This window comes from Osmerus eperlanus, chromosome 16 (assembly GCF_963692335.1).
Source record: "Osmerus eperlanus chromosome 16, fOsmEpe2.1, whole genome shotgun sequence".
NCBI classification, from domain to species: Eukaryota; Metazoa; Chordata; class Actinopteri; order Osmeriformes; family Osmeridae; genus Osmerus; species Osmerus eperlanus.
Genome location: NC_085033.1, coordinates 5178749 through 5202807, shown reverse-complemented (window position 1 = coordinate 5202807; position 24059 = coordinate 5178749). Strand labels below are relative to the sequence as shown.

Genomic DNA, 24059 nt, shown 5'->3' with positions numbered 1-24059 from the left:
AGTGGGGAATGTATAATGATGCTGAAGAGCATCCTGCTTACCTTAAGTGTACAGTATTATAAAATGGTAACAATAATGGAGGATGCCCACCTACGATGATGCCTGGCCTGTGGGCCATTTCCATGATGTATTGGTGCACACGTTTGTGTGCCGGGTGCTCAGATGTCTTGTTGTCCTGCCACACTTGAGACTGAGCGTAGCCTCCCTGAGTGACACCTTGTGAGCCCATTCCCTCGTAATCTTTGCGGTATTTCACCTGAAATTTAGAATTATCTGTTAGAATTATTTTTTTAAAATTATTTTTAACATTTAGTTATGACCATGCCATATGTTATGTTACAGTATTTTCCCCTCCAAAAATACAAGTCAGGTTTGATCAGCTATGTGACTTAAAGACAGGTCAACTTCACCTCAATTTTCTGCTGCTGCAATATCAAAGATGTCTGTTTGATTTACCTTAATCAGAGATTTTATATCTACTTGCTATAAATTTAGATGCACCATACATAGCTACCATATAATTCAATGGTATCTGCTAACATTTGTTTTAAATAAATGTTAAAATGTTTGAGACTAGACTATTCCATGAGAACAAAATAACTGCTTCCTGTATGGTAAATTGAAAATGAATGTGGTGGTTGCCAGGAACCCTTAGGAGAGGTGGCAGCAGTGCTGCAGTGACAGGTGGAGAAGCCATGGGGATCCTTCTGGATCTAGTTCCTTCTTACAATGCTTACCTCAGTGTCACACCATTTTACAATATGTCACATTTTTGTCTCATTAGCCATTTGTAGCCTTGTAGTGCTCATTTTTAGTCTAGTCTAATAAACAGACATTTCAAATCTTGACTATTTGAAATCTTTCTAAGTTCATATTTTTAGCATGGTTCATGTATAATGCAAGGTTCACGCCAAAGTTACAAAATACCTGGCTCTGAAGCATACTTTGCTGTCTCAGTCGGAGGTTCTCAGGAGTGTCCGCAACAATGGTAAATGATTGCTTTGGATAATGCCTTTTATGAAATCAGGAATGATTGTGAGAAATACAAACATTTAATGTTATTCGTTCGGTTGATTAAACTCTTATGAAATTAACTTACAGCCAAATATTTCCCTGTTGTATTCACAAATTACTTAACATGAGCCACAAAATGGGTCCAGTATTCACCCAATTATTTGAGAACGTACTGTATATCTATCAAATGTAAATCTACGTCTATTATTGGATATAACTAATTTTTATTTCTTTATTACAATTCAACATTTACTAAGCAGGAAACTGTTTAAAATAATACTCACGCATTACAATAGGGCTTCTTCTCATAGCCTTTGTAGTTCTTCATATTTAGAGTCATTCTGCACACCTCACAGTGGAAACATCCTTTATGCCAAATCTGGATAAAAAAGGCCAAGTAGTAACCAAGTAGCTGTAGGAATCTCAGTGGTAAACATGTATGTATTTACCATCACCATTTTGTCTAGACTGCCATGTGTAGGTGTATGGTGATTGAGATCTCATTGTCTGTGAACCACCCAGTTATAAAGCATGGGAAACCTGCAACACATTCAGCTACAAAGTACTTGTTAACATTGCTGACTGGAAATCTTCAGAATACAGTCAATAGAATACATTGTAACTAATATGCTGTGTACGTGTATAGAGACTGACAAGCCTTACCTTATCCAAGCAGTTCACTTTTTCCGTCACATAAACAATTTTCCCACATCTTGCACAATGAGGATTCATATTTTACAACCAAGTATCTTAAGAATCAAATTGTGAAATACGTATAAAAGTTGTTCAAAAACATTGAACCGTAAACTTCAGTCGGATAGCTGAATGTGTCTTGCAGTCCACAACAGTATGTTTATCAGCATGTGTTTTGATTCTTGGAGGACTACCAAAGCTGCTCAATGGTGGGAGGATACCAAACAACCAACACTAAGCATTTCACCCTGCCCAGACATTGTACCGAATGAGAGTGAGTCACTAATTTTATGTTTTGGGCACAATATTATAGTCCTTTTTAATTCATTCAAAGGATATGCTACCAATTATTAAATATGATTACTTTATTGTACATTGTTCAACAGGGTAACATCTAACATTAAGTGTAGATTAATTACCATGTAACTACACAGAAATACTAATAGTAATATCATTGTAGTTACATTAACGTTAAGGGTATTACAACAGGACTTGGTAGCCTACTGTACAGAGTAGAGGGGAAGTGGATGTGGCAATATGGCTGCTGATGTTTGTAACCAAAACAAGATCAATGTCAGAATCCACATATCCTTGTAGTCAACCTCCCCCATACCAATTTTCATTTGGTCAATAACGTCTGTTGAACCGTAATACCATCCATCTACTTAGCAGTTTCTACATTATGTAACTTCAATGTTGCTCCTACAGGCATTACTATGTAGTTACATGGTAGTTCAAGTCTACTTATTGTCAAGTATCAACTTAACAGTTCATCCAATATGAATCAAAATACCTTAAATAGAAAGTTTAGTCTGCTCTTTAACCTCATTGTCATTATATCCTCAACTCATCCTCAGTGTTATATACACACACGTATATGTATCAGTAACTAATGTGTGACAATTGAAATGCGCATAACCATTTATTTAAAAACATAAAACATAAGCAGTACAATACATTATTGTAAATAAAATGGCAAGTCAGATTTTTTTGAGTACTGACAAGCGTTTCATTGTGTTGGTGCACTTTATGACAGATCATGGAGGGTTGGGTGGCATGCTTTGGGCAGAGCTAAGGCACATAACTGTTCATGAGTAAATCAAATATACATCCAGACTTCCTTTATTCCCTTTGTGTCACCCATGTTTTGGGGTTATTAAAGGATTTTAAACATTTAGACTGTTTGGGCACTTACTGGAAGTGTAACATTTGCATTTAGAGATTTATGACAAATCTTTTTTTGCATAACCCATCCATAAACACTGAAATAACTGCCTTGCTTAAGGAAAGTATGTAATGCTGGGGCATAGCATTAACACACATTTTTACACATACTTTGCCATCAGTAGTCTACCTGGGAAAACCTGAAGCACATCTAATCAGGTAAAATATCTAGAGTATATTTCACTGCAAGCACCTGCTACTGTATAATCAGATTACATCTTAACACTCGAGCACTGCACAGATTATTCAATTGTGCATTTGGATTCCCAGATTTTGCTACAAAGATTACAGAAGTCATGCTGTTAATTTAAATGTTGTTTTGGGGAGTATCAGATGCCATGTTCTAGCTTCTCTATACTTTACTCAAGCAAGGCGGCTATTGCTGGATTACATTGAGAAACATGCTTTCTTCTCCCACAATCCCATGAAGCCAAACATTTGAAATACTTATATCGAGAAAATTCAGTTGACTGTTCCACTTCCATACATTTTCTTACCATACATGTTTTGAGTAGTTAAAAGTGTTCCCAGTCTTTCTCTCTACCTCTCAGTGACATGACAGCTGACCATGGTGTAAGCATTTGGAAGTCCTTCAATATGATATGCATATTGAACTACTTTCATGTATACAGGTCCAATAGTTTTGAAGGAAGTAAAAGACCTGAGGTTTGATGTGAACATCAGAAAGTCTAACAGCAAAATGAAAATAACTATCTTGGGAGAGTTAGCTCTTGGCTTGTTTTCTTTTCTGCACAAGCTCTGCCAAAAGTTTGTAACGGATCATACACTCCTCCTGAAAAGAAAAGGGAAAAAGTTGTGAATTTAAGCCACCATTCAAGATCAAATACTAACAATGTTTTAAATTCTATGCATTATTGAGAGGTTAGTATTTGTCCATTAAAGTCAAGTCCCTTGGGTATATTAAAGGTTGACAGACAGACAGTAAAGGGGTATTTGACCTTTCGTTTTCCAGGGACCACCATGGCAATCTTGTCCCAGCGTTCAGATGTGCCACGTGGGTATTGCTGAAGGGCCAACTCTAGAAGTTTCTGTTGATTCTGGGTCCACACATCATCAGCTGTGGCAGATTTCTCCCTGAGTGCCTGGTGGGTTTGTGGACTTTGCTCATCCTCACTGTCTTCAACTGCTGCTGGGTCGAAGTCCTTCTGTCTGCGATTCTTAACCTTGGACTCCCCCACGTCACTCCCAGTCTTTCTGGGTCGCCTCCTGAGGGCCTGGGCACCCTCCGCATCATCCATGTCACATGGCTCTGTGGCCCCTGAAGTGGCCTCTGGGTCAAAGGCCTCAGAGTTGTCTCTCTGGGTGATGAGGCTGTCAGGTACCGTTCCAGACACTACTCTGGTGGCTTTTCCTGTGGTACAAGTTCCCTTGAGCTCAGATAACTTCACCAATCCTGCATTGAAAATGTAGAACACGGTTAGTTTTTAAGTCTAAAATCGCAGATAGCTAAAGGCTTCATATCTATGTGGGATGAAAGGTTTGGATTGTTTTGAATGATTTTTTCTGATGCTGATAGACATAATGAATTGGGTAAGCAATATGTATTTTCCAAAAGGCAATGAATAAGACCACATCCACCTTTGAGTCAGCTCTTGTTCAACCAGATATATCTCATTCCTATGTACCCCCCTCCCCCCATTTTTTTCTTGGGCTTGTGGTTGAATTAAATCAGGTATTCTGAATAAATGTATCACTAAATCCAATATATTTTGTGTTTTTCCAAGTTAATTTAAGTATTCAATCATTTCAGAAATCTGCTTGTTGAATAAAATGTAAAATCAAATGTCATGTATTATATGGATTATACAACATTGTTGCACAATTACTCAAGGATATAAACATATTTATTGCTCTCCACACACACACACACACACACACACACACACACACACACACACACACACACACACACACACACACACACACACACACACACACACACACACACACACACACACACACACACACACACACACACACACACACACACACACACACACACACACACACACACACACACACACACACACAAATCCATGCTGTAATTGAGCCAGGATCCAAAAAGGAAAATAAAACAACTGTCTTACCTGAGGTGTTGGTAACACAATCTTTAACTTGTTTGACCTTTGTTGTAACCTGTAGTAGATGTATAGTTTCCATATAATTAATGTCAGACTCTTATGTCACGGACATACTACAAAAAAGGTGCCCCACTATATGATGGTACGTAATGTGGAACATGCTGTAGGCTGCTACATGATGTGCTAGTGGCATCATGTGGAGGCTCCTTAAGTGTCATAAAAATTACCTTGTTAAGAGAAGGTGAGTTTCATTTGCACAGTACTGTTTAATCTATGGTATCCTAGGCTATATTCCACTGCTTTCTTTTACTGAATGTGAATCAACCCTGATGAATTAGTGGAGTCAAATTAATAATAACATTTACTTCCAGGGCCTGTCCTCAAAAAGGTTAGGCTCAGCATCGGTGGAAGGCTTGTTGCTCTAAATCTTAGTTGACATCATGGCTTGTGGTTCCAGATATAAATATTAAAATCCTGCCACTATACTGCAGTCGAGTAATGTAGTAGTATAGACTTACCTCTGTCACTGATCTTCCAAGTTCGTGGGCAATTTTTTCCCAGCGACCAGGCGTTCCTCCAGGGAACTTGGCCATACTCCGTGTCAGCAGACTGATGTCCTCTTCTGTCCACTCGGGTGTCTGCTGAATAAAAATACCTCTAGTGAGCTTTGTGGTAGGTATGACACAACAAAATGTGAAAATAATGTGGTCTGACTCATTTCCAAAGGCATTTTATCATGATACCACAACAGTGAAACATTTTCAACGGGTCTATAGTATGACAACAGATCATTTGGCTGGCATGCTAATGAACAGGAATGTTGTGCTTAACGATGCCTATTGGTAGCTGTTGGGCCAAAGGGCAACAAAATGACCTGCTGCTGTTGCATATAATCACAACCGTCTTTGCCTTTTCTGTGACTATACAGCAAGAAGATACCACGGCTGGCCACATCTAGAATGAGCTTGCTTCTTAACTGGCAATTCCCACTTTTCTGGACAGTTGTTTTTAACCAACCCTTTTCAGGTTGATGTCCCTGTGTTATGTGCAAAAAAGACACTGGTTGGAAAAAATATGAACAGATCACCTTCTTCTTCTCGGACTTGCTGTCATCAAGCCAATGATCCATCTGATCCTCTATCTCTTCAATTGAGGTGCCCTGATCATAAGATGGAAGGAACCCGGTGTCCATTATAGCTGGCTCATACACAGGGAATTCAAATTTTGGTTTCTTCACTTTGGGTCGCTTCTCTTCTGTGGGACAGGTAATAAATGAATATAAACTGAAATAAACAAGATACAAATACATTTGTCCCATTCATGCATTTTCTTTAACCACATTGTTATAGTCAAATGTAAAATGAATAATGTAATGCTAATTACTCTGTGTCGTCTCTTGTTCCGCCATAGCTTGAGCCTCCTCTTTCTCTTCAATCTTCATCTGCTTGTAGTCTTCATAATACTGTTTCATGTCCTAAAACACAGACATTTCGAGTATGATTGGTATCAACAGTTGCTTATAATATATAAACAATCTTCCTCCTTCATCTGGTTCAGTATCCTTATAGTTGTCAGATGGTATGCATGCTTATTAGATATCAAGTAAATAAATAAACCTTTACAGGTATGTATTTGTAGTATTTTTTCTACCTGGATGGCTTGTGGAAGGGACTTGAGTGACAAATACAGCCAGATGCTCAACTTAAGAGGCAAGATATCCTGCCAATGAGGTTTATCTTGGCATCTGTAACGACAAAAATGTATGGAAGAATATATATATGTATAACATACTATAACATACATACATTCAAATCGCACTTCTAAGAAAATGTGCATTAAATAAATACGATTTTCGACTTACCTCTCTGCCTTATCCTGACCTATACACTTTGATTCATCCGCACTCTTGCTGTTCAACTTTTTCTTTTTCTCCTTTTTTTTCTTACTCAGAAGTTCATCCTGCAGATGAAAAATTACAGAATGATTGAGCTTGACCTGTGTGGGACGTGTTCTTGCAAAAACGTTCTGGATACAATCTTATTATATAAATACATTACAGTATAGCATGGAGTATTATTGTGTTTGATCTTTTCCCAGGCCCACTCATAGCACATGACAATTTCCAGCTACATCTCTTGGATTATTCACAAGAAAATGTGAAGAGACGTCATGTGTGCGCCAGATGTTACAGTGATCATGATCATTTATGATATTTAATCTACAAAACCAAAATTGCCATGATAGGTCACAACCTTAAAGTGTTGAAAGCAGAGCTGACAAGGTTCTCTCACCAGTTGCTTCTCCAGGTAGATTGACCAGATCACAGCATAATGTCCCACTGTTAGGATAAGGAACAGCAGGAAACCCAGCTCCCCATTGCTCATCTTTCTGACTCGTCTATAGTAGAATACTGGTTGTCTCCAGTCTGGTAGGCCATTGACAAGGATGTCATTATAGCTTTAGGGAAACACAAAAAGGACTGTTTTATGAGTTGTTAAAGGGAGAGAGAAAGGATGTTACAGCTGAGAGTGTATCTCAGCTGAGGTCAACTAGTTATACAGATATTTCAAACATGATATTTAATTAGGTAAAAATTGAAAGATCATAATGTATAAAGTTTCAGTCCTTTAACCCAAGCAGAGAAAAACACCTTATTTTCACATATACGTATGCGATATAATCTATTTTATAGTTGCTGCATATTTGCCAAACACATGGAATTCATATAGTATGAACATGTGTACATTGGCAAAGTAATTTTAAGAAAAATAGGACTTCTCACCTCTGTCTCCTCTCCTCATCTTTAAGTACCTCGTAGATGGACACTAGCTACAGGAGAAAAGATGACCAGTAACACATGAGACAATTAAGAGTTACAGAACAGCAACTATTTCAGACTAGCAACAAAGACAATTTTACATTCCCAGCATTATTTATTATACAGCACAAGTACATTTTCCAAAATACCTATCATGGGAATAACTTTCAAATAAGTGAGAAATATGCAACCAGCTACCTTTTTCTTTTAATATATTTTTTAAAGTTTTAAAGGTCATTCTTAAAGGTCATGGACAGTCTGTTCATATTTTAAAAGCAGGCAGCTAGTTCTCACAGGAGCAAATGGATTTTCTCTGAAGATACATTGAAAAACATTGCAACCTTCTACTACACAGTACAGAAACAAAACAAATATCATAAATGAATCTTCTTTAACAGTTGCATTGTCAAAACTTCCCAATTAAGAAATGTATTTTCTAAGGTCAGCTTTCACCCTATTGCTTTTTTTTATTATTGTTTTTTAAGTCTTACCTGTCTGAACTGTGTCTCGGCATTTTCGTCTTTGTTCTTGTCCGGATGTAGAGTAAGAGACAGCCTGCGATATGCCTTTCTGATGTCTGCTGATGATGCATCCTACATCAGAAAAAAACGTGAATACATTAAAAGACTAACAGATCTGTTAGCTGCAACATACTACTTTATCTACCAGCCAGTGCAATACAGCCCTAGAGATTCAAAGAAAACGATTAAAAACAGCCTTCCTAGCTTAAATCCGGTTTGATTCGCTTTAGGATGACACACCATATCAGGGTTCCAACTGGATGCATTTCCCTGATTATTCCAAGAAGGAGTATTTGTCCTCCCATCAGTGAAAAATATGCTCATGAGTGCACTTTTTAAAATGAATGAGTCCAGACTAACAATACATTTGATGTAGTCATGTGCAATCACCCAAAGCTTCTAAGGACACTTTTTGCACAAAAAAACTCAAATAAATTAATGTATTTCCTTTTTCCCCAGCAGTGGAGGTAATGGATCTTACACGCATTTGATCGTTTTTACTTTTTGTTTCTTTTTACTGGGGTGACAGGGCATGCACGCTCACATTTTAACAATGTGAACTTTATGTAGTCACGAATTCAAACGTATTCGGTGTGGGCCTTTCGAAACCTGTTTGGACGTACACAGGTAAAAATAATATTTCCAAGCAAATCTTCCCGTTACCTTTTTGACACGTGTCCTTCTAGAGCTTGGAGATGCGTGAAAGCAATGGGACGAACGTGCTCTAGCGATGTGGGATTAAGGTTTGCTAGTTTTAGATCATATATGTAACATTTATTTTACAATAGGCTATAACTTTACAGCAAAACTAAAAATAACAGTAGATTACAATTTCCCTTCAACTGTGCCATATGTTATGTTTGTTATGGCGTCTACCAAAGGTTGACTAAAAGCGGCATGAAATGCAATGATTATTGCAATTTTTTTTACATCATTACAGACAACCAAATGACTTACTATCTGACACCTCTACGGTTTAATTCAGCCGTGACCAACTGTACTGTGTTATTATTTTAGATGTATATATGAGGTTGCAAATAACGCAATACGGCAGTTTTGCGAGTGTAGGTTTTTTGTTAGTCTGCCTTGTTCAATTGCAAGCAACACATATGCAAGCTCGTTAGGGGCTGCTACCAAGTTCAAGGTTTCAACTCACCTGCTCCACCGACAGGAATTCGTAAAAAGATTGGGGAATTTCTTCTACAAGATCAAAAAGCTCAAGATCGGTATCCCACGCGCAAATGGGAACTGAAAAAGTAAAGAGAATACTGAACGCCAAGAAAACCTTAAGATCCTTCAATGCTGCGTACATTGTGATGCTTCAAATAATGGTGGCTCAATGAAAATGGATAGCTGACAACTCGTGTGTTTAAAATGTTAAATAGGTTTGTAAGTAAGGAACGAAATGCTATATTCTATGGCGAGAAATCTATGTTGCCAGCTACACTGAGAGAGTACTTCCGGGTCTAGACTGAGTTTTACTGCCTAAGCCACCGTTCCATGGTTTTTCAAAGTAAAAGTGGCGCTCCCAATAAATAAATGCATACATGTTAATAATGTGACTTTGTTTATGCTGTCTGAAGAAATAGCACTCTGAAGGTCAAAACTTTTAATCGTAATATTTTCCCTCTTCCGACTGGACTTTATCTGTTATGTTGTCATATGTGTTTTTCTTTGACGAAAATGGAGAGAGTAAATTAATCCGTCTTCCGGTTAAATTGCTGAAAACAAACCCTTGAAATGTTGCATTGTGGCTCTTGTAGTTAAACATCTGATTCTAGATATACACCATCAGACCATTGTGAGACAAAACCACACAATTATTCGCAATAGTACAATATAGAGGAATATTATGAAATCATTAACATGTTCAAATAATTGTTTTATACAAAACATACAATTAAATAACTAGCTGCACTTAAAGCACAGTCAACCAAACTACAGGTACCACGATCCACTGCGAATTACGTATCGCAACACACAGTCCGACTGAGAAAAACGGACTGCTTCCGTGTTTTTATTCTGTTATTCCGCTAGTAAGTAACAAGCTAGCTACGTAAGTGAAGGCGAATTTGATAGTTCTCTGTCGATTAAACCATAATGGTTTTGTAAGGTTGTTACATAGTGTAGTTTTATTTTCCAAAATGTCAATGCTACAAGGCTCCAAGAAGAAGGACAAGCGTATTTTGTCTGGTACTTGCCCAGACCCAAAATGCCAGGCGAGGCTATTCTTCCCTGCTTACGGCTCAATTAGCATCGAATGCACTGAGTGTGGCCAACGCCACGAACAGAAGAATCTTTTAAATGTGGAAGAAGTAACTGATCCAGACGTTGTGCTGCACAATCTGCTTAGAAATGCTCTCCTCGGTGTCACTGGAGCCCCGAAAAAGGGAACGGAGTTGGTTAAAGTAATGGGGCTTTCAAATTACCATTGCAAGTTACTATCTCCTATTCTAACTAGGTATGGAATGGATAAGCAGTCGGGCAAAGCGAAATTACTAAGGGAAATGAACCAAGGAGAGATGTTCGACTGCTCACTCTTAGGGGACAGGGCTTTTCTAATCGAACAAGAGCATGTCTCCACCGTCGGCTATGGCAAGGACAGGTCAGGCAGCCTGATCTACCTCCATGACACTTTGGAGGAGATAAAAAAAGCCAACAGCAATAGAGAATGTTTTATTCCCGTGCATGTGGATGGAGATGGACACTGTCTGGTCCATGCTGTGTCCAGGGCACTGGTAGGCAGAGAATTGTTTTGGCATGCCTTAAGAGAGAACTTGAAACAAAACTTCAAGCAAAACCTTGATCGCTACAAGGCTCTCTTCCAGGATTTTATTGATGCTGCTGAATGGGAGGACATCATCAACGAATGTGACCCTCTGTTTATCCCACCAGAAGGTGTGCCACTGGGACTACGAAACATTCACATATTTGGCTTGGCAAATGTACTACACCGCCCCATAATCTTGTTAGATTCACTGAGTGGAATGAGGAGCTCTGGGGATTACTCTGCAACTTTTCTTCCAGGTCTAGTGCCAGAAGAGCACTGTAAGGGGAAAGACGGAAAGTTCAACAAGCCCATCTGCATCGCATGGAGTAGCTCAGGGAGGAACCACTACATCCCTCTAGTGGGAATCAAGAATACAGTGGTTCCCAAGTTGCCGGCCAGGCTTCTCCCCAAGGCATGGGGAGTGCCACAGGAGCTCATCAAGAAGTACATCAAGCTGGAACAAGACGGAAGCTGTGTGATTGGAGGAGACAGGAGCTTGCAAGACAAGTACGTAATGAGACTGGTCAACGCCATGGAGGAGATCTTCATGGAGAAGCACGGCATCCACCCCGCCTTGGTGGCTGATGTGCACCAGTACGTTTACAGACGGACGGGTGTGATTGGAGTTCAACCGGAGGAGGTGACGGAGGCGGCCAAGAAATCTGTCATGGAAAACCGTCTGCACCGCTGCTTGATCTGCAACGCCCTCTCAGAGCTCCACGTGCTAGCTGAGTGGCTGGCGCCAGGTGGCAAGCTCTACAACTTGGCAAAGTCCACTCACGGGCAGCTGAGACCTGACAAGAACTACAGCTTCCCGTTAAACAACGTTGTCTGCTCCTACGACCCAGAAAGGGACGTTCTCATTCCAGACTACAAGCTGAGCTCTCTAAACACCTGCAACTGGTGCCACGGCACATCAGTGCGCCACATCCACGGCAACGGCTCCATCGTGTATCTGGACGGAGACCGGACAAACACTCGATCCCAGGGGGGGAAATGTGGATGCGGGTTCAAGCACTTCTGGGAGAATAAGGAGTATGATAATCTTCCAGAGGCCTTCCCCATCACCCTGGAGTGGGGTGGACGTGTTGTGCGGGAGACGGTGTACTGGTTCCAGTATGAGGTGGACGTCACCCTGAACAGCAATGTCTATGACGTCGCCATGAAACTTGTCACCAAACATTTCCCGGGGGAGTTTGGAAGTGAGATCCTTGTACAGAAGGTGGTGAACACCATCTTGCATCACACTGCCAAAAAGAACCCTGACGAGTACAATCCGGTTTCCATCGACGGAGCGCACGCCCAGAGGCTCACCGATGGGGTTGACCCTCTGCAGGCGGCTGTAGACAATCAGCCGCCCACCAAGATCATACTCACAGGTCAGAAAGCAAAGACTATCCACAAAGAAGAGCTGACCATGAGCAAGGCCGAAAGGAACCTCCAGCAGAGCATCAGAGAACAGGCCTCAGTGGCCCAGAAGAGGAGGACTGACCAGTTGAAGCAGGAACAGAAGGGACAGGGTCGACCATCTTCCCCAAGCGGTGCTTCAGAAGGTTCCTCTTCCTCTGCCCCAGCCACTCCCACCAAATCCTCCTTCTCCCCAACCTCCAGTAAAGAGAAGAAGTTCCGCGTGACAACCAGTGACGGCAGGCAAGCCATGCTGACTCTCCAGGCCCAGACCACCTTTTCAGAGCTCCAGAAGAGCATCGCGAAAGAGTTTGCTGTCCCTCCAGCCCAGCAGTGCATCCGCTACGGGTTTCCTCCTAAAGAACTTTGCCCTCCTAAGGATGGGGAGGAGAACGAGCCGGTGGCCTTGCAGCATGGGGACCGGGTCACGGTGGAGATACTGAGGGGACCAGAGGTCCCCTCCTCCGTCCCTCGAGCTTCCAGTTCACATGCGTCCCTCCACTCTGTGAAGAGCGATGATCCAGTGACTTCCAGTAGAACGAGTAACAGAGAGCTGCAAGACAACATCGACCTTGAGATGTCCTCTCTCTGCCTCCTAGCAACCTTGATGGGTAAGAAAGAGGAAGGGGTTGTGAATTGAACTTCTCTTTGCATTTTTGCTGCCATGAACATTCACACATTCCTGATTCGCCCTACTGTAACAAAGGTGTGGTATGATTTGAAAAGATATGAGGTCATGGCTTTAGATATCTAGCAGCCTAGTTATTCTGCATGAGGTCACTCACCCTAAGAGCAGTGGTAGAATTGGTGATGCACATTTGTTTTAGATAGATACATTCACTGTCAAGACTATCTCATAGAATCAATAGCTCATGTCCATTAGATCATTCAGTCAGCAATAAAGGCCAGTATCTCAGATAATCCAGAATGTGATAGGTGTGAGATGCCTCAAACTACTACACACAGCATAAGTGCATGCTGTTCTTGGATTGGTTACAAGAGGCAGGATGAATAACAAACTACAGGTATTGAGTGACTAGTGAGCCAAGCTTGCCAAGGATGGATCCAGGTCCAATCTTTAAGGATAATCACTTTTTTTCCCCCACTCAATAGAATTATAATCAACTAAAGTGGTCTTAATGTAGGCTATATCATTAGTATTGTTTTTAAAGGCCATATTACAACTTGTTTAGCAGTGAAATAGAGAGAGCCATGTGGATTTGCTGACACAGACACATCTCCCATCCCTCATTTGGCTGCCAACAGGGTCAGAGTTGAAAGTTGCATTCAGCTGGGTGGAGCATTCAAGAATAGTTTTGGTTAGGCAAGAGTTGCAGGTCTGATGTGATTGACAGGTAGAGTATGAGAGGATGATCATGTCAGCTGTGTTTGTGTGCCAAATAATACCTAAAACCCTCCTGAATGCAACTCTGGTCTCTGAAGGTACTCCAGGCTTTGCCATGCCACAGTACTAGAAGGCTGATGGCTTGTGAAGTTATGGCTGGTAGCTAATCTGTAAAGTGGATGTCTTGTGAATTGTCAGATGTTCCAGGGCCAATCTAATCCTTCCTCACCCCCTGACTGGGCACATTATTTTATTACAGCATTTGGTTGTCTTTGCGTGTGCATAAAGTACATGACCTCAACATCTTATTATCCACACTGCTATACACAAACAACTATGTGACATTAACAATAATAATGATTTTGATCTATGTTTTGTTTATTGTAGAGTTCTGGTATGATATCCGTTTTTTGTTCTTTCTTTGCAGGAGAGGATGTCTGGTCATATGCAAAGAAACTGCCTCACTTATTCCAGCAGGGTGGAGTTTTCTACAACATTGTGAAGAAAGATATGGGTATGTTGCTATATTTTATGACATGGCTCAACAATGGGATTTTAAACGCAACTTCCTTATCATAGCTGTAGATTTATATTTAGTAAAAAATAATACAATTACAGGGAGTTCATATTTACTTGATTTGCCTTCCAAATGTATCCCAGCACGTGCATGTTTATGGGAGAGGTGCCTTGTTTGTTCATGATATTTTTTAGACCAAATATTCGTTTTATTAGTGGAAATACATTCATGGTTATCTTAACATTTGTCAAAGTAACAATGTATATTTATAGCCTTTCACAATCCTTCTCGTGCAGGACTGCTGGACGGCAAGCACTGCACCTTGCCCCACCTCAGCGGGAAGACGTTTGTCTACAACGCTGCAGAGGAGCGTCTGGAGCTGTGCGTTGACACCGCGGGACACTTCCCTGTGGGCCCCGACGTGGAGGACCTCGTCAAGGAGGCCCTGGTCCAGCTGCGCTCTGAGACCACTTCCAGGAGCCGCGAGGGGAGCCCATCCCACAGCCTGCTACGTCTCGGCAGCGGCGGCGTGGTGCGCAAGAAGGAGCAGCTCCAGAACGTCACGGCCTTCCAGGGGAAAGGTCACTCCCTGGGCAGTGCTCCCCCTGGCTCCTCCCCCCCGGAGCACAAGCCAATCACTCGCCAGCACAGCAGCGGCGTGGACCTAAGCGCCAGTGTGTCCCAAGGCCCCGACCTCTCGGACATCCCTGAGGACGCCACCAAGGAGCTGGTACGCATGGCGCCTGGGTTTGTCACCATGAAGGACAGCCGACACCTGGACCCTGACATGATAGAGGAGCAGAGGAAAAAGCTACAGGAAATGGTCTCCTCCATCCAGGCCTCCATGGACCGCCACCTGAGGGAGCAGCAGAGCATCGCTGCAGCCCCTGGGGGCTCTGTGGAGCGGACAGGCGGGGCCAGGATACCCGCTCCCCAGTCAGGCACGGCCAACCCAGAGCTCTCATCTATGGACGTGTCTGCGGAACATCTACAGAGGGAGGTGGGAGCCAAGCCCGGAGGGAGAGATGCTAGCTCTGAAGAGCTGGAGGAAATGGATAGCCAGGATGCTGAGCCTACAAATGTGATGGAGCCAATGGATCATTCCTGATTGAAATTATCTTAGTTTTCTCTATTATGATACCGTAACATCACCCCCCAGTTTGACTGGTTGCCATTACTGTTTGTGGGAAAATGCTTCAGGTGGTATCTACGGCTTTGGTATCCTTTGTGTTTCTGTTGTAATTACTGCATGACTAAAGAGAGGTTTCGACCATTTTTGCCTTTCGATGACAGGCTAAATGTTATTATACGAAACATGCACCAAGGTCCAAGGCTGGTCTCTCTCGTGTGTTAAATGCATTCCTGTAGATAGCTGCTCTTCACGTCTTAAGATAATGAAGGGTATGACAGAGCTTGAGGAGACGATTCCCCCCACCCCACTCCAGCAATGTAATGTCTGTCCGCAAAAAAAACCCAACATGCTTCAACCACGCACTACCATCGACATGAACGCACACATCATTTTTTGCTTCACTGGCGTATAAGCATACATGCAAGAGGGAAATATTCCAAACTGTTTGTTGGTTGAATGTTTCTCCCAATGACTAATCTTTGATTCCAAATTAAGGGAGAGACACTTACAATCTTAAGCATATGTCCTAAAGCAATTATCAAATTGTTCCAATATAATGTTTTTTCGAGCGGCAAGTGTGTTAGGAAATGTCTTTGTATCCAATGTTAAATACGAATATATAACTAATAGGAAAGATTTCTGGTGGAAATGTATTCTACAAGCCAATTGTCTGCTATAGACCAACTGGTCTGGTATTGATTTTCATAGTCGGATGCATATTTTCAATAAAATATAGCCTAGGATTAAATAAGTAGCCGGTTGGAAGCAATTTTAAGATACATTTGCATAATCTTACAAAATGTCATTGTAAGTGATACCTTACTAATGTCAATTTTCGTTTTTCACTCTTGTGGCTTGAACAGTAAATGGGATACAGGGGATGACATATTTACTCACTTTAGTCAAAGAATTCTTAACTCATTTCAGGTTAAAGATCCATGTCATGTTGTTATTCTTACTCCAAAGAGGACTCCAGAGAACATTCAGGAGTAAATGTATGGAAACATATGATATTGCTGTCAAAGTGCGATAGGAAATCAGTCAGAGATGATGAACCTCCCTTGCTGAATCCCTGAAAGACGATGTGTTGTGTCCATTTGATCTCACTTAGCCTTGAACTGAGTGCTGCATCTCACTGTGGGTTGAGTTGTTCACAGATTCATCTAAGTGCATTTGATTGTAAGACTGTAGACAAAACTAGGACACGCTTCACATCCCTTCTTCTCAGCTTGTAACGTCATCATTCTCTTTCCTTATATTTATAAAATAAAGCTCTCTTGCTTTGTTTATCTGAATTTCAATCAAAAAATTGGTTGAATATTTTAAAGCAGAAGTCTCAATAATATTCAAACTCAAAGTGGCCATTGAGACGCGATGGCCAGTCAGTTTACACTTGTGTTGCCAACCCAAGATTTTTTTGTTTTCCGAAACTCCTCGTTGCTCTTGAATGACATGGCTGCCATCGTCAGTTTATGGCCTTAAATCCTTGAGTCTTACTCAATATGGGCCTGACTTCTGTGCAAGGTTTCTTATTCTGGAAAACTGCAGGGGTTTTTTTCTCTCCAAGTGACAGGGTTTTCTTTCCAGTGGAATAAATTCTAAAGCTTAGCACTTTTAGAAAAGGAGGGAATGTCAATACAGAACATACTAGCTATACATAATATAGTCAATGATATTGTCAGGAAAAAAATCAAGGAAACTTGCCTAACTCGGTTAACACTGATTCAACAAACTTGAAGTTTGTTTCTTTGTGACTGCTGTACTTATTTACATGTATTGTAAGCCAGTTGTATTATAATAGTATATATTGTAGTATACTTTGATCTGTACAGAAACTTGAGATGTTCAGTTCCTTCATTTTGTTTTGTTAACTTCTCTTGTTTGCTAATAAAAAAAGATTGGAGATACCACGGCTACACCATTGCTGTTTGCATGTGTGATTAATTATATAATAATCAACCCAACAATAAAGGAATTACTTAAGATGTTGTATTGTTGTCACTAATGCACTTTCCATTTTCAGTATAGCTAGAAGGCATGCTGTTGATGAATGTGTTTATTATGGGCAGATTTATGTGTTTCAATTAATTCAGACATTGTTGCTGGCGTTCTGTAATTAGTCATCCAGGCTAAAGTTGGCTCTTCTTTTTTGGTAGTGTTGACCACCATGGTAGCATTGTCAAATTTCCAGATTATACCATCTCTAATACGATTTTATATCTGCAAGGTTTGGTGCAAGGTTGAGTTCAGTTGTTCTGCAGGGTCTTCATTTCCACAACACTGTTCATTGATCAGCACAATGTTCTACCTTTCTGCTCGCCAAACAACTGGTCGCTTACAAATACTCTGGGCTTTTATCCATTGATCTGTCATTCTCCTTCACTGACATTTCAGTAACACCCTGAAGTGTGTTTAAGACCTGGGTAGTAATCTCCACAGAGATTTGGGAGCTGAACAGCAAACAAACAAATATTTGTACATGCTTCTAGTTCTAATTCTAAAGCCCTAAAGTTATGGTGCTGTTGAGTGGCAGTCATTTCATAACATTAATATCACTTTTGTAAAGTATGAAGATACACAACACTAAGAAAAATCAAGCAACACATTTTCATGAATCATTTTCTTTAATAAACAATACATTTTAAATACAGGATCATCCGATTGACGCTTCCTTGACAGTTCTGAAAGGCAAATTAGACAGTAGTATTTCTTGTTAGGCAGTTCCTTCGGAGGTCCACCAAGTTAAAATACAGAACACATCCCTTGGTGGTTGTCCTTGATATTATGATGTTTCTCCGACATTGCAATCCTCGATTACGTTATAACTGTAACAAATGCACCTTTGAGACCAAATAAGGGTGGATGATGGCGACTTTGATTCGTTAGTTGGCTTCATCCTTTGACGCTTCATCAAAGTTTTCTACAAGATCTGCAATATGGACAAGACAGAATTGCTCAAAGACAGTCTCAAAGGGTTGAAAGGTACAAAGGGGTTAACTGATTGTATGACAAATTAGGAGATTGGTCTAAAAATGACAACATAGTTACCAATTAAATAATAATTCTACAACTATTAATGGTCACAGAATCCATACCTGGAACGTCATCATCTTCCTCTTCAATATCTTCTGGTTTGTTTGCCTTAGTTTCCAATGCTACAACAAGGAAAAAGAATGTTGGATTTGCATGAAAACTATTATTTTTCGACAATGTGCTCTCCCATTAGACCGACTAGGTCTTTGGTGCTAAATAAGATGTAGGAGTTTCAGCCCACCTTGCCGGGGGAAGTGCTCTGCCAGTTTCCGCAGGCTGCTCAGACTGTCAGCCCCTAGCTGGCTGAGGATCCCAGGCAGCATCTCAGTGAGCTGTTTGGTCTCTGCGTGGCCAGTGATGGCAAATGTGTTTGCTGACAGTGAGGCTTGAACCTTGGGGTTGTTAAAGTGGATCACCATCCCATCGTCCTTTATCATGTTTACCTTGGAGGAAATTGCAAGTCATTTAACAAATGCTGGTATGCCAAAATGAACACAGGCTCAACGTGAAGCTTTTTAGGTTGCCTCGCTATTCTTTGGCAAAAGGTAAAATCGTTTAAACTTGCCTCAAGTTTTTTGTCCAAAGTGTTTTTTAAACATTATTTTAAACTCGACTTCCGTCAAAAATATGCATGTTCCGGACAAGCGTTAATGTAAACATGTGGACACTGGTAATTCAGTTTGTTTTTTGTCACTATCTTAATATCAAGACTTTACCAAACAATACACACATTCAAACAAAAGAACTGAGTAACAGCGCTATCAGGGAGCTAATGTTATAGTAAAACTTTGCGTACATTTGCTCAGCCAGACTCAAACTGGCGGTTCCACATCCCATTTTATTTAGTGAAAAAAAGAAAGAAGTGCTTACAGGGAATTTGAGACTTCAACATGGGAACAACATACCTCTTCAATACCAGCAATGTTGTTCACAGCTAGTTTCTTCAAAGAACTTTGCAGTTTTTTGTCATCTGCGGTGGCTGTCCTGTGAACTACCTTTTTCTTCCTACGGGCCGATCCCTATGAGCAGAGCAGATGGAGTTGAACATTATTAAAATACAGATAAAAAATTAACACGTAGGTTGAAAGAATAAATGCTACAAAATAAACATGTCAATTATGGCACCATCTAGTGGAGGGAAGAGACATGATCCTTCGACAAGAGAACTGACAATGACAGGCCACAACAGTCGATCAGGTCAAAGCATCTGTCCATAATAGGAATGCTGAGGTCGGGAAAAAGGCTAGCAGGTCTTTTGTGAACTTATCTTCTGCACCAAAACAGTAAAGCTCCTGTTTCAACACATTCCATTACCACATAAGGATGCATAATGTACCTCCTACTACTAGAGCTACAGATCTTTACCTTCTGCCTCAGTATTGCATCAGGCTCCATTCAACCTGTATCAGTCTACATTAGGGCATAATACGTGAGGGTACACTCTAAGCAATGTATGAATCTATGAATCTATGAATGTATGAATCTAATGCAGGTGACCCCAGTCATTTAGCATCACAAAACAGCAAATACATTTGGGACTTGTACCTTTCCCCCTATCCGGACTTGAGCCTGGAGTTTGGCAAGCTTCTCTTGGTTCATAACTATTAGAGAGAATGGAGACCATTTTTAGTCATTAATAATGATGCATCAAGAAAAAGTAACACAATTACTTGTATTCAGAATATGTAATTAATTACACTGACCCCAAGCTAACACAACAACAATTAGATTTACCGAGGGGTGAACAATTAAGTCACAGACAATATATTTCTACAACGCTCATTAAAGCTAACTGTTAGCTAACTAGCTAGCTGAACTATACATAATCCAATGTAACAGGTTACTCGCTAGGGCTAGCTAGCTGACTTGCACTTTCATCCAATTTAAATAAGTACTAGATGTAACGGTGGTGGCACTAATGGTGGACTATGTAATTTAACTATACAAACGCGTGATTCATAGAAATATAAAATTGACAGTAAAAGGAGAAGTTAACTAAGTGGATTGATGTGTCAGAACACGCTAGCTAGCTAAACCTAGCTACGTTAGCATGCTGGTAAACAACAATCGGATGCAAACTGTAATTATCGACGAACACTTACGAGTATATGACTAAACATAAATAAGATTATTGTCCTTCGTACAGTTGTTGAATTATAAAATCTGAAAGATTTACCTGTGGCAAGACTGTCGTCAGTTGCTCGCTGGTATTGTTCGTACTAGTACAGACCTGATTACCCACTTACCCAGGCTACCTCACCATCTGCAACACTAGCACGAGGTGATGATGATGATGATTCCGGTGTTGTGCCCCCAGATGCACCCCACCCTGAAAAGCACACCCTCACGGGAGCGCGCACAAACCACTCGAAATATGTTGTCTTGATATCGCAACCAAACAGAGGGGAGACAGCTGGTTACTAGTCCCCTTAATATACAGCAGGTCCCAACACTGTTGTGAAACAGCTGTTTCCCCTCCGTTGCGATATCAAGACATCAAAACATGACTAAATGTCTTTCACTTTTTGATTTGAGCACGCGCCCCCGTGAGCGGGTGCTTTTCAGGGTGGGGGTGCATCTGGGGCAACAACACCTGTCAGAGTGAAGACATTCTCTGGTGAAGGATAGCTGCTGACCACTAGGAGGTGTTATGGCATTAAATACAGACATAGTTATAGAAAATGATAAGAAACACCTAGTTCCCTACGTATTTCCATTGTTTTACATTACATGTATGTTCCCACCCTATTCTTCAACACTAACCCTGAAATCCAGAACACACAATAGTTTGGTAGCTCACCGGTAACTTTTATTTTGAAACGATTACATTGTATTCAAGCACACTGCCTCATCCTGTCACATGGTACATTATTACCGGTTTCTAGTACACATTCTCTGGTACAACTAGCTAGAAGTTGAAAGTAGCTAGCACAAGACAGCAAGATTATTGAAAGGCCACGAATATGCTGTCCCCCCGTGTCAATATTGCTTTGTTGTCCGCTTTCCAAGTACTATTTTCGTTTTCCTATCTTCATAAGGTTGCAGCTGAAGAAGGGAATAGCCGAGGTAAGCATATCATTAATGCGCACGAATGTTTAACTGTAGGATACAGTAGTGAAAGGAAGGCAGTACTGTACACGGCTGCTGGTCACTTTGCTGTATCAGATGTTGCTGCGAATTAATGAGCAATAACCTAGCTATTCTAACTAGTTTAGCTAATTAACGTTAGCAATGTATATTTTGGGTTCTAGTTACTAATGCCATCGTTGTACCATTCATAAAGAGAAAGGTGAAGTCTTCCCATTGACTAGTATGTTTCTTTAAACAGGATTTGGGGATAATATACACTGGAGAAGCCTGGATGATGGGAAGAAAGAGGCAGAGGCCAGGTGATCAAGTTACTCTTTGAAATGAGAACCTTTTACCTAGCCTTAATCGGTGATCTAGGTGTTGCCTGAACAGTTGTTCTTGTGCTATCTACTCATTTAATCAGACCACTTGTTCTCTTGACAGTGGATTGCCGTTGATGGTCATTATTCACAAAACTTGGTGTGGAGCCTGCAAAGGTATTTTTCACAAATTTTTCTTCCATATTAAGTTGTCCTTGCTTAAACCAGTGATTTATGTTACATGAGTATGTTATTGATACTATCTGAGACAAAATAGCTAGGTTTTCTAAAGGAAAATCAACCCTTTTTCTTTTCAGCTCTGAAACCTAAGTTTGCAGAGTCTAAGGAAATCTCTGAACTGGCTCACAATTTTGTCATGGTAAATCTGGAGGTAAGAATAGGCCATCCTTCGACAGAATACTTTTTTCAGGCTTCCTCATAATACCAGGGTGTGGGTAGTTGTGTATGTATATTGTGTATGTAGATGTCTATGTAGTTGATTTACCACAGATGTATTTCAACAGGATGAGGAGGAGCCTAAGGATGAGGCCTTCAGCCCTGATGGTGGATACATTCCTAGAATACTTTTCCTTGGTAAAAGAACACTCTTGCCTGTGCACATCCCTATGACATGTAACACCCCTTACATTTACATTTAGCAGACTTACTTACTGTAAGTCGCTCTGGATAAGAGGGACATGCTCCCCGAGGCAAGTAGGGTGAAGTGCCCAAGGACACAACGTCATTTGGCCGGGAATCGAACCGGCAACCTTCTGATTAATAGCCCAATTCCCTATCCGCTCAGCCATCTGACCCCCCCTTAATTGTTTTCTGTTGCTAATACCCATGTTTCTCATAGATCCCAGTGGCAAAGTTCATCCGGAGATAACCAACACAAATGGGAATCCCAACTACAAGTATTTCTACAGCAATTCAGACCAAGGTATTTATCTCATATCAAACTGTATTAGAAGTAAATAATTATAAGTGTGAGTGTCTGTGACTAACAGGTTTGGTTGTGACCCCTTCTCCTCCTACAGTTGTATCTGGTATGAAGGAGGCCCAGGAGAAGCTGACAGGTGATGCCTTCAGGAACACCCATGTTGGAGATGAACTGTGAGAGACAGGAGCAGGATCTGAGGGCTTTCTCTCTGAAAGCCGCTACCCAAGGCAGCCGGTGGATACTGCTATTAGTCCGTAGTCTGTAAAATCCACCCCATGTAGTTTTACTTCTATTTAAGTGCAAATTTGACATCTATAGTAATATCATACATATTTTTCCATCTTATTTTGAGGATGAATGCGAGTCTCATAGCAGCCAAGTCTTCAAGCAACCGTCCATTTGGCACTGGTGCTTAAGTAATGTCTTTTTCATACTGCATTTCCTAATAGCCATTTCCTAAATGTTACTGTTGTGGAAAATGTCTCCTTATTTTGAGATCAAAAATGCTGTGTTTAGTCAAACTACTGTACTTCAATAAATGCCATATAAATACTCTGTAGAGGCTGAACAATCACTCAAAATAGCCCCTTAACTATCAGGCATCAAAGTAAACCTTAACTGTCAACATTTCACATGTGTATCAAGGATATTTACAATAATGTGCTTCCAAGTCCTCTACAGTATTACCATATTTTAAAGAAAAGCTTCATTATATCTGAAGCCTTCTTTCCTTTAAATTCTTTAGCTTTTGTGGGGTAGCTACATGTATTGAAACGAATATGTCAGTTGTTAAATTCTGCCAATTTTGGCATAGTATGTTATATAATGTAACATTATTTTACAGTTAAAGTTTTTGATGTTTGTGGAAAATTATTTCCAACTGGTTCATCATTTTACCGGCTTTGCTAAACTTGTTTTGAAGAGCAGATTAACAAAATGAAAGGTTCTGTTGTCATGTTGTATTTTGTATATACACACCAAAGTGTGCAAATAAAGTTTGTTGTACTGAATGATTTGATAAGGGTTTATTTATAGTATAACTAAAGGGCAGAACTGTAAAACTACATTTGAATGGGTTACTATATACCAGAAGATGACATCACTGCCACATATCTGTTACAGTATACTGCTGTGTCTTTAACTCTGTAGTA

The 24059-nt window shown here is 40.6% G+C and overlaps 5 protein-coding genes across 7 annotated transcripts; 2 read left to right on the top strand and 3 right to left on the bottom strand.

The window, feature by feature from the left end:
- Positions 1-6: 6 nt before the first annotated feature.
- Positions 7-1886, bottom strand: nebl (nebulette). The gene is made up of 4 exons (XM_062481557.1): positions 1678-1886; positions 1299-1393; positions 928-1012; positions 7-256 (listed from the first exon to the last, which is right to left on the bottom strand). Exons 1-4 carry the CDS (start codon positions 1744-1746, stop codon positions 38-40), a joined length of 468 nt encoding a protein of 155 aa, XP_062337541.1. The 5' UTR covers positions 1747-1886; the 3' UTR covers positions 7-37.
- Positions 1887-2616: 730 nt separating this feature from the next.
- Positions 2617-9863, bottom strand: dnajc1 (DnaJ (Hsp40) homolog, subfamily C, member 1). 2 transcript variants are annotated; one of them, XM_062481501.1, is made up of 12 exons: positions 9529-9863; positions 8343-8444; positions 7816-7862; positions 7325-7490; positions 6895-6992; positions 6684-6777; positions 6417-6507; positions 6121-6287; positions 5552-5674; positions 5040-5088; positions 3891-4345; positions 2617-3724 (listed from the first exon to the last, which is right to left on the bottom strand). In XM_062481501.1, exons 1-12 carry the CDS (start codon positions 9682-9684, stop codon positions 3656-3658), a joined length of 1617 nt encoding a protein of 538 aa, XP_062337485.1. In that variant the 5' UTR covers positions 9685-9863; the 3' UTR covers positions 2617-3655. The 2 variants fall into 2 exon arrangements, with proteins under 2 accessions (XP_062337485.1, XP_062337486.1); XM_062481502.1 differs by having other exon boundaries at positions 5552-5671; positions 9529-9862.
- Positions 9864-10360: 497 nt separating this feature from the next.
- On the top strand, positions 10361-17514 carry vcpip1 (valosin containing protein (p97)/p47 complex interacting protein 1). The gene is made up of 3 exons (XM_062481166.1): positions 10361-13160; positions 14322-14408; positions 14708-17514. The coding sequence occupies exons 1-3, from the start codon at positions 10517-10519 to the stop codon at positions 15517-15519; spliced, it is 3543 nt and encodes a 1180-aa protein (XP_062337150.1). The 5' UTR covers positions 10361-10516; the 3' UTR covers positions 15520-17514.
- Positions 17515-18148: 634 nt separating this feature from the next.
- LOC134037077 (transcription factor BTF3 homolog 4-like) lies at positions 18149-20910 on the bottom strand. Its single transcript, XM_062482377.1, has 6 exons — positions 20753-20910; positions 20122-20177; positions 19482-19595; positions 18818-19019; positions 18639-18698; positions 18149-18472 (listed from the first exon to the last, which is right to left on the bottom strand). Exons 2-6 carry the CDS (start codon positions 20173-20175, stop codon positions 18426-18428), a joined length of 477 nt encoding a protein of 158 aa, XP_062338361.1. The 5' UTR covers positions 20176-20177; positions 20753-20910; the 3' UTR covers positions 18149-18425.
- On the top strand, positions 19916-23918 carry txndc12 (thioredoxin domain containing 12 (endoplasmic reticulum)). 2 transcript variants are annotated; one of them, XR_009932484.1, is made up of 9 exons: positions 19916-19925; positions 21481-21642; positions 21905-21965; positions 22090-22142; positions 22283-22356; positions 22490-22559; positions 22825-22908; positions 23006-23142; positions 23261-23918. XR_009932484.1 is itself a non-coding variant. In XM_062482376.1 (8 exons), exons 2-8 carry the CDS (start codon positions 21540-21542, stop codon positions 23083-23085), a joined length of 525 nt encoding a protein of 174 aa, XP_062338360.1. In that variant the 5' UTR covers positions 19916-19925; positions 21481-21539; the 3' UTR covers positions 23086-23918. The 2 variants fall into 2 exon arrangements, 1 of the variants encoding a protein (XP_062338360.1); XM_062482376.1 differs by having other exon boundaries at positions 23006-23918.
- Positions 23919-24059: the final 141 nt, after the last annotated feature.

Coding starts and splice junctions, on each gene's coding strand:
- nebl (XM_062481557.1), bottom strand. CDS start 1,746: ATGAATCCTCATTGTGCAAGATGTGGGAAAATTGTTTATGTGACGGAA. Junction 1,394..1,677: donor AAGTGAACTGCTTGGATAAG/GTAAGGCTTGTC, acceptor TTTTTTATCCAG/ATTTGGCATAAAGGATGTTT. Junction 1,013..1,298: donor AAGAAGCCCTATTGTAATGC/GTGAGTATTATT, acceptor ATTTCATAAAAG/GCATTATCCAAAGCAATCAT.
- dnajc1 (XM_062481501.1), bottom strand. CDS start 9,684: ATGTACGCAGCATTGAAGGATCTTAAGGTTTTCTTGGCGTTCAGTATT. Junction 8,445..9,528: donor AATTCCTGTCGGTGGAGCAG/GTGAGTTGAAAC, acceptor TTTCTGATGTAG/GATGCATCATCAGCAGACAT. Junction 7,491..7,815: donor GATGAGGAGAGGAGACAGAG/GTGAGAAGTCCT, acceptor GTTTCCCTAAAG/CTATAATGACATCCTTGTCA.
- vcpip1 (XM_062481166.1), top strand. CDS start 10,517: ATGTCAATGCTACAAGGCTCCAAGAAGAAGGACAAGCGTATTTTGTCT. Junction 13,161..14,321: donor CCTCCTAGCAACCTTGATGG/GTAAGAAAGAGG, acceptor CTTTCTTTGCAG/GAGAGGATGTCTGGTCATAT. Junction 14,409..14,707: donor CATTGTGAAGAAAGATATGG/GTATGTTGCTAT, acceptor CTTCTCGTGCAG/GACTGCTGGACGGCAAGCAC.
- LOC134037077 (XM_062482377.1), bottom strand. CDS start 20,175: ATGAACCAAGAGAAGCTTGCCAAACTCCAGGCTCAAGTCCGGATAGGG. Junction 19,020..19,481: donor ACATTGCTGGTATTGAAGAG/GTATGTTGTTCC, acceptor ATTTCCTCCAAG/GTAAACATGATAAAGGACGA. Junction 18,699..18,817: donor AGAGCACTTCCCCCGGCAAG/GTGGGCTGAAAC, acceptor TCCTTGTTGTAG/CATTGGAAACTAAGGCAAAC.
- txndc12 (XM_062482376.1), top strand. CDS start 21,540: ATGCTGTCCCCCCGTGTCAATATTGCTTTGTTGTCCGCTTTCCAAGTA. Junction 21,643..21,904: donor TGAAGAAGGGAATAGCCGAG/GTAAGCATATCA, acceptor TTCTTTAAACAG/GATTTGGGGATAATATACAC. Junction 22,909..23,005: donor CTACAGCAATTCAGACCAAG/GTATTTATCTCA, acceptor CTCCTCCTACAG/TTGTATCTGGTATGAAGGAG.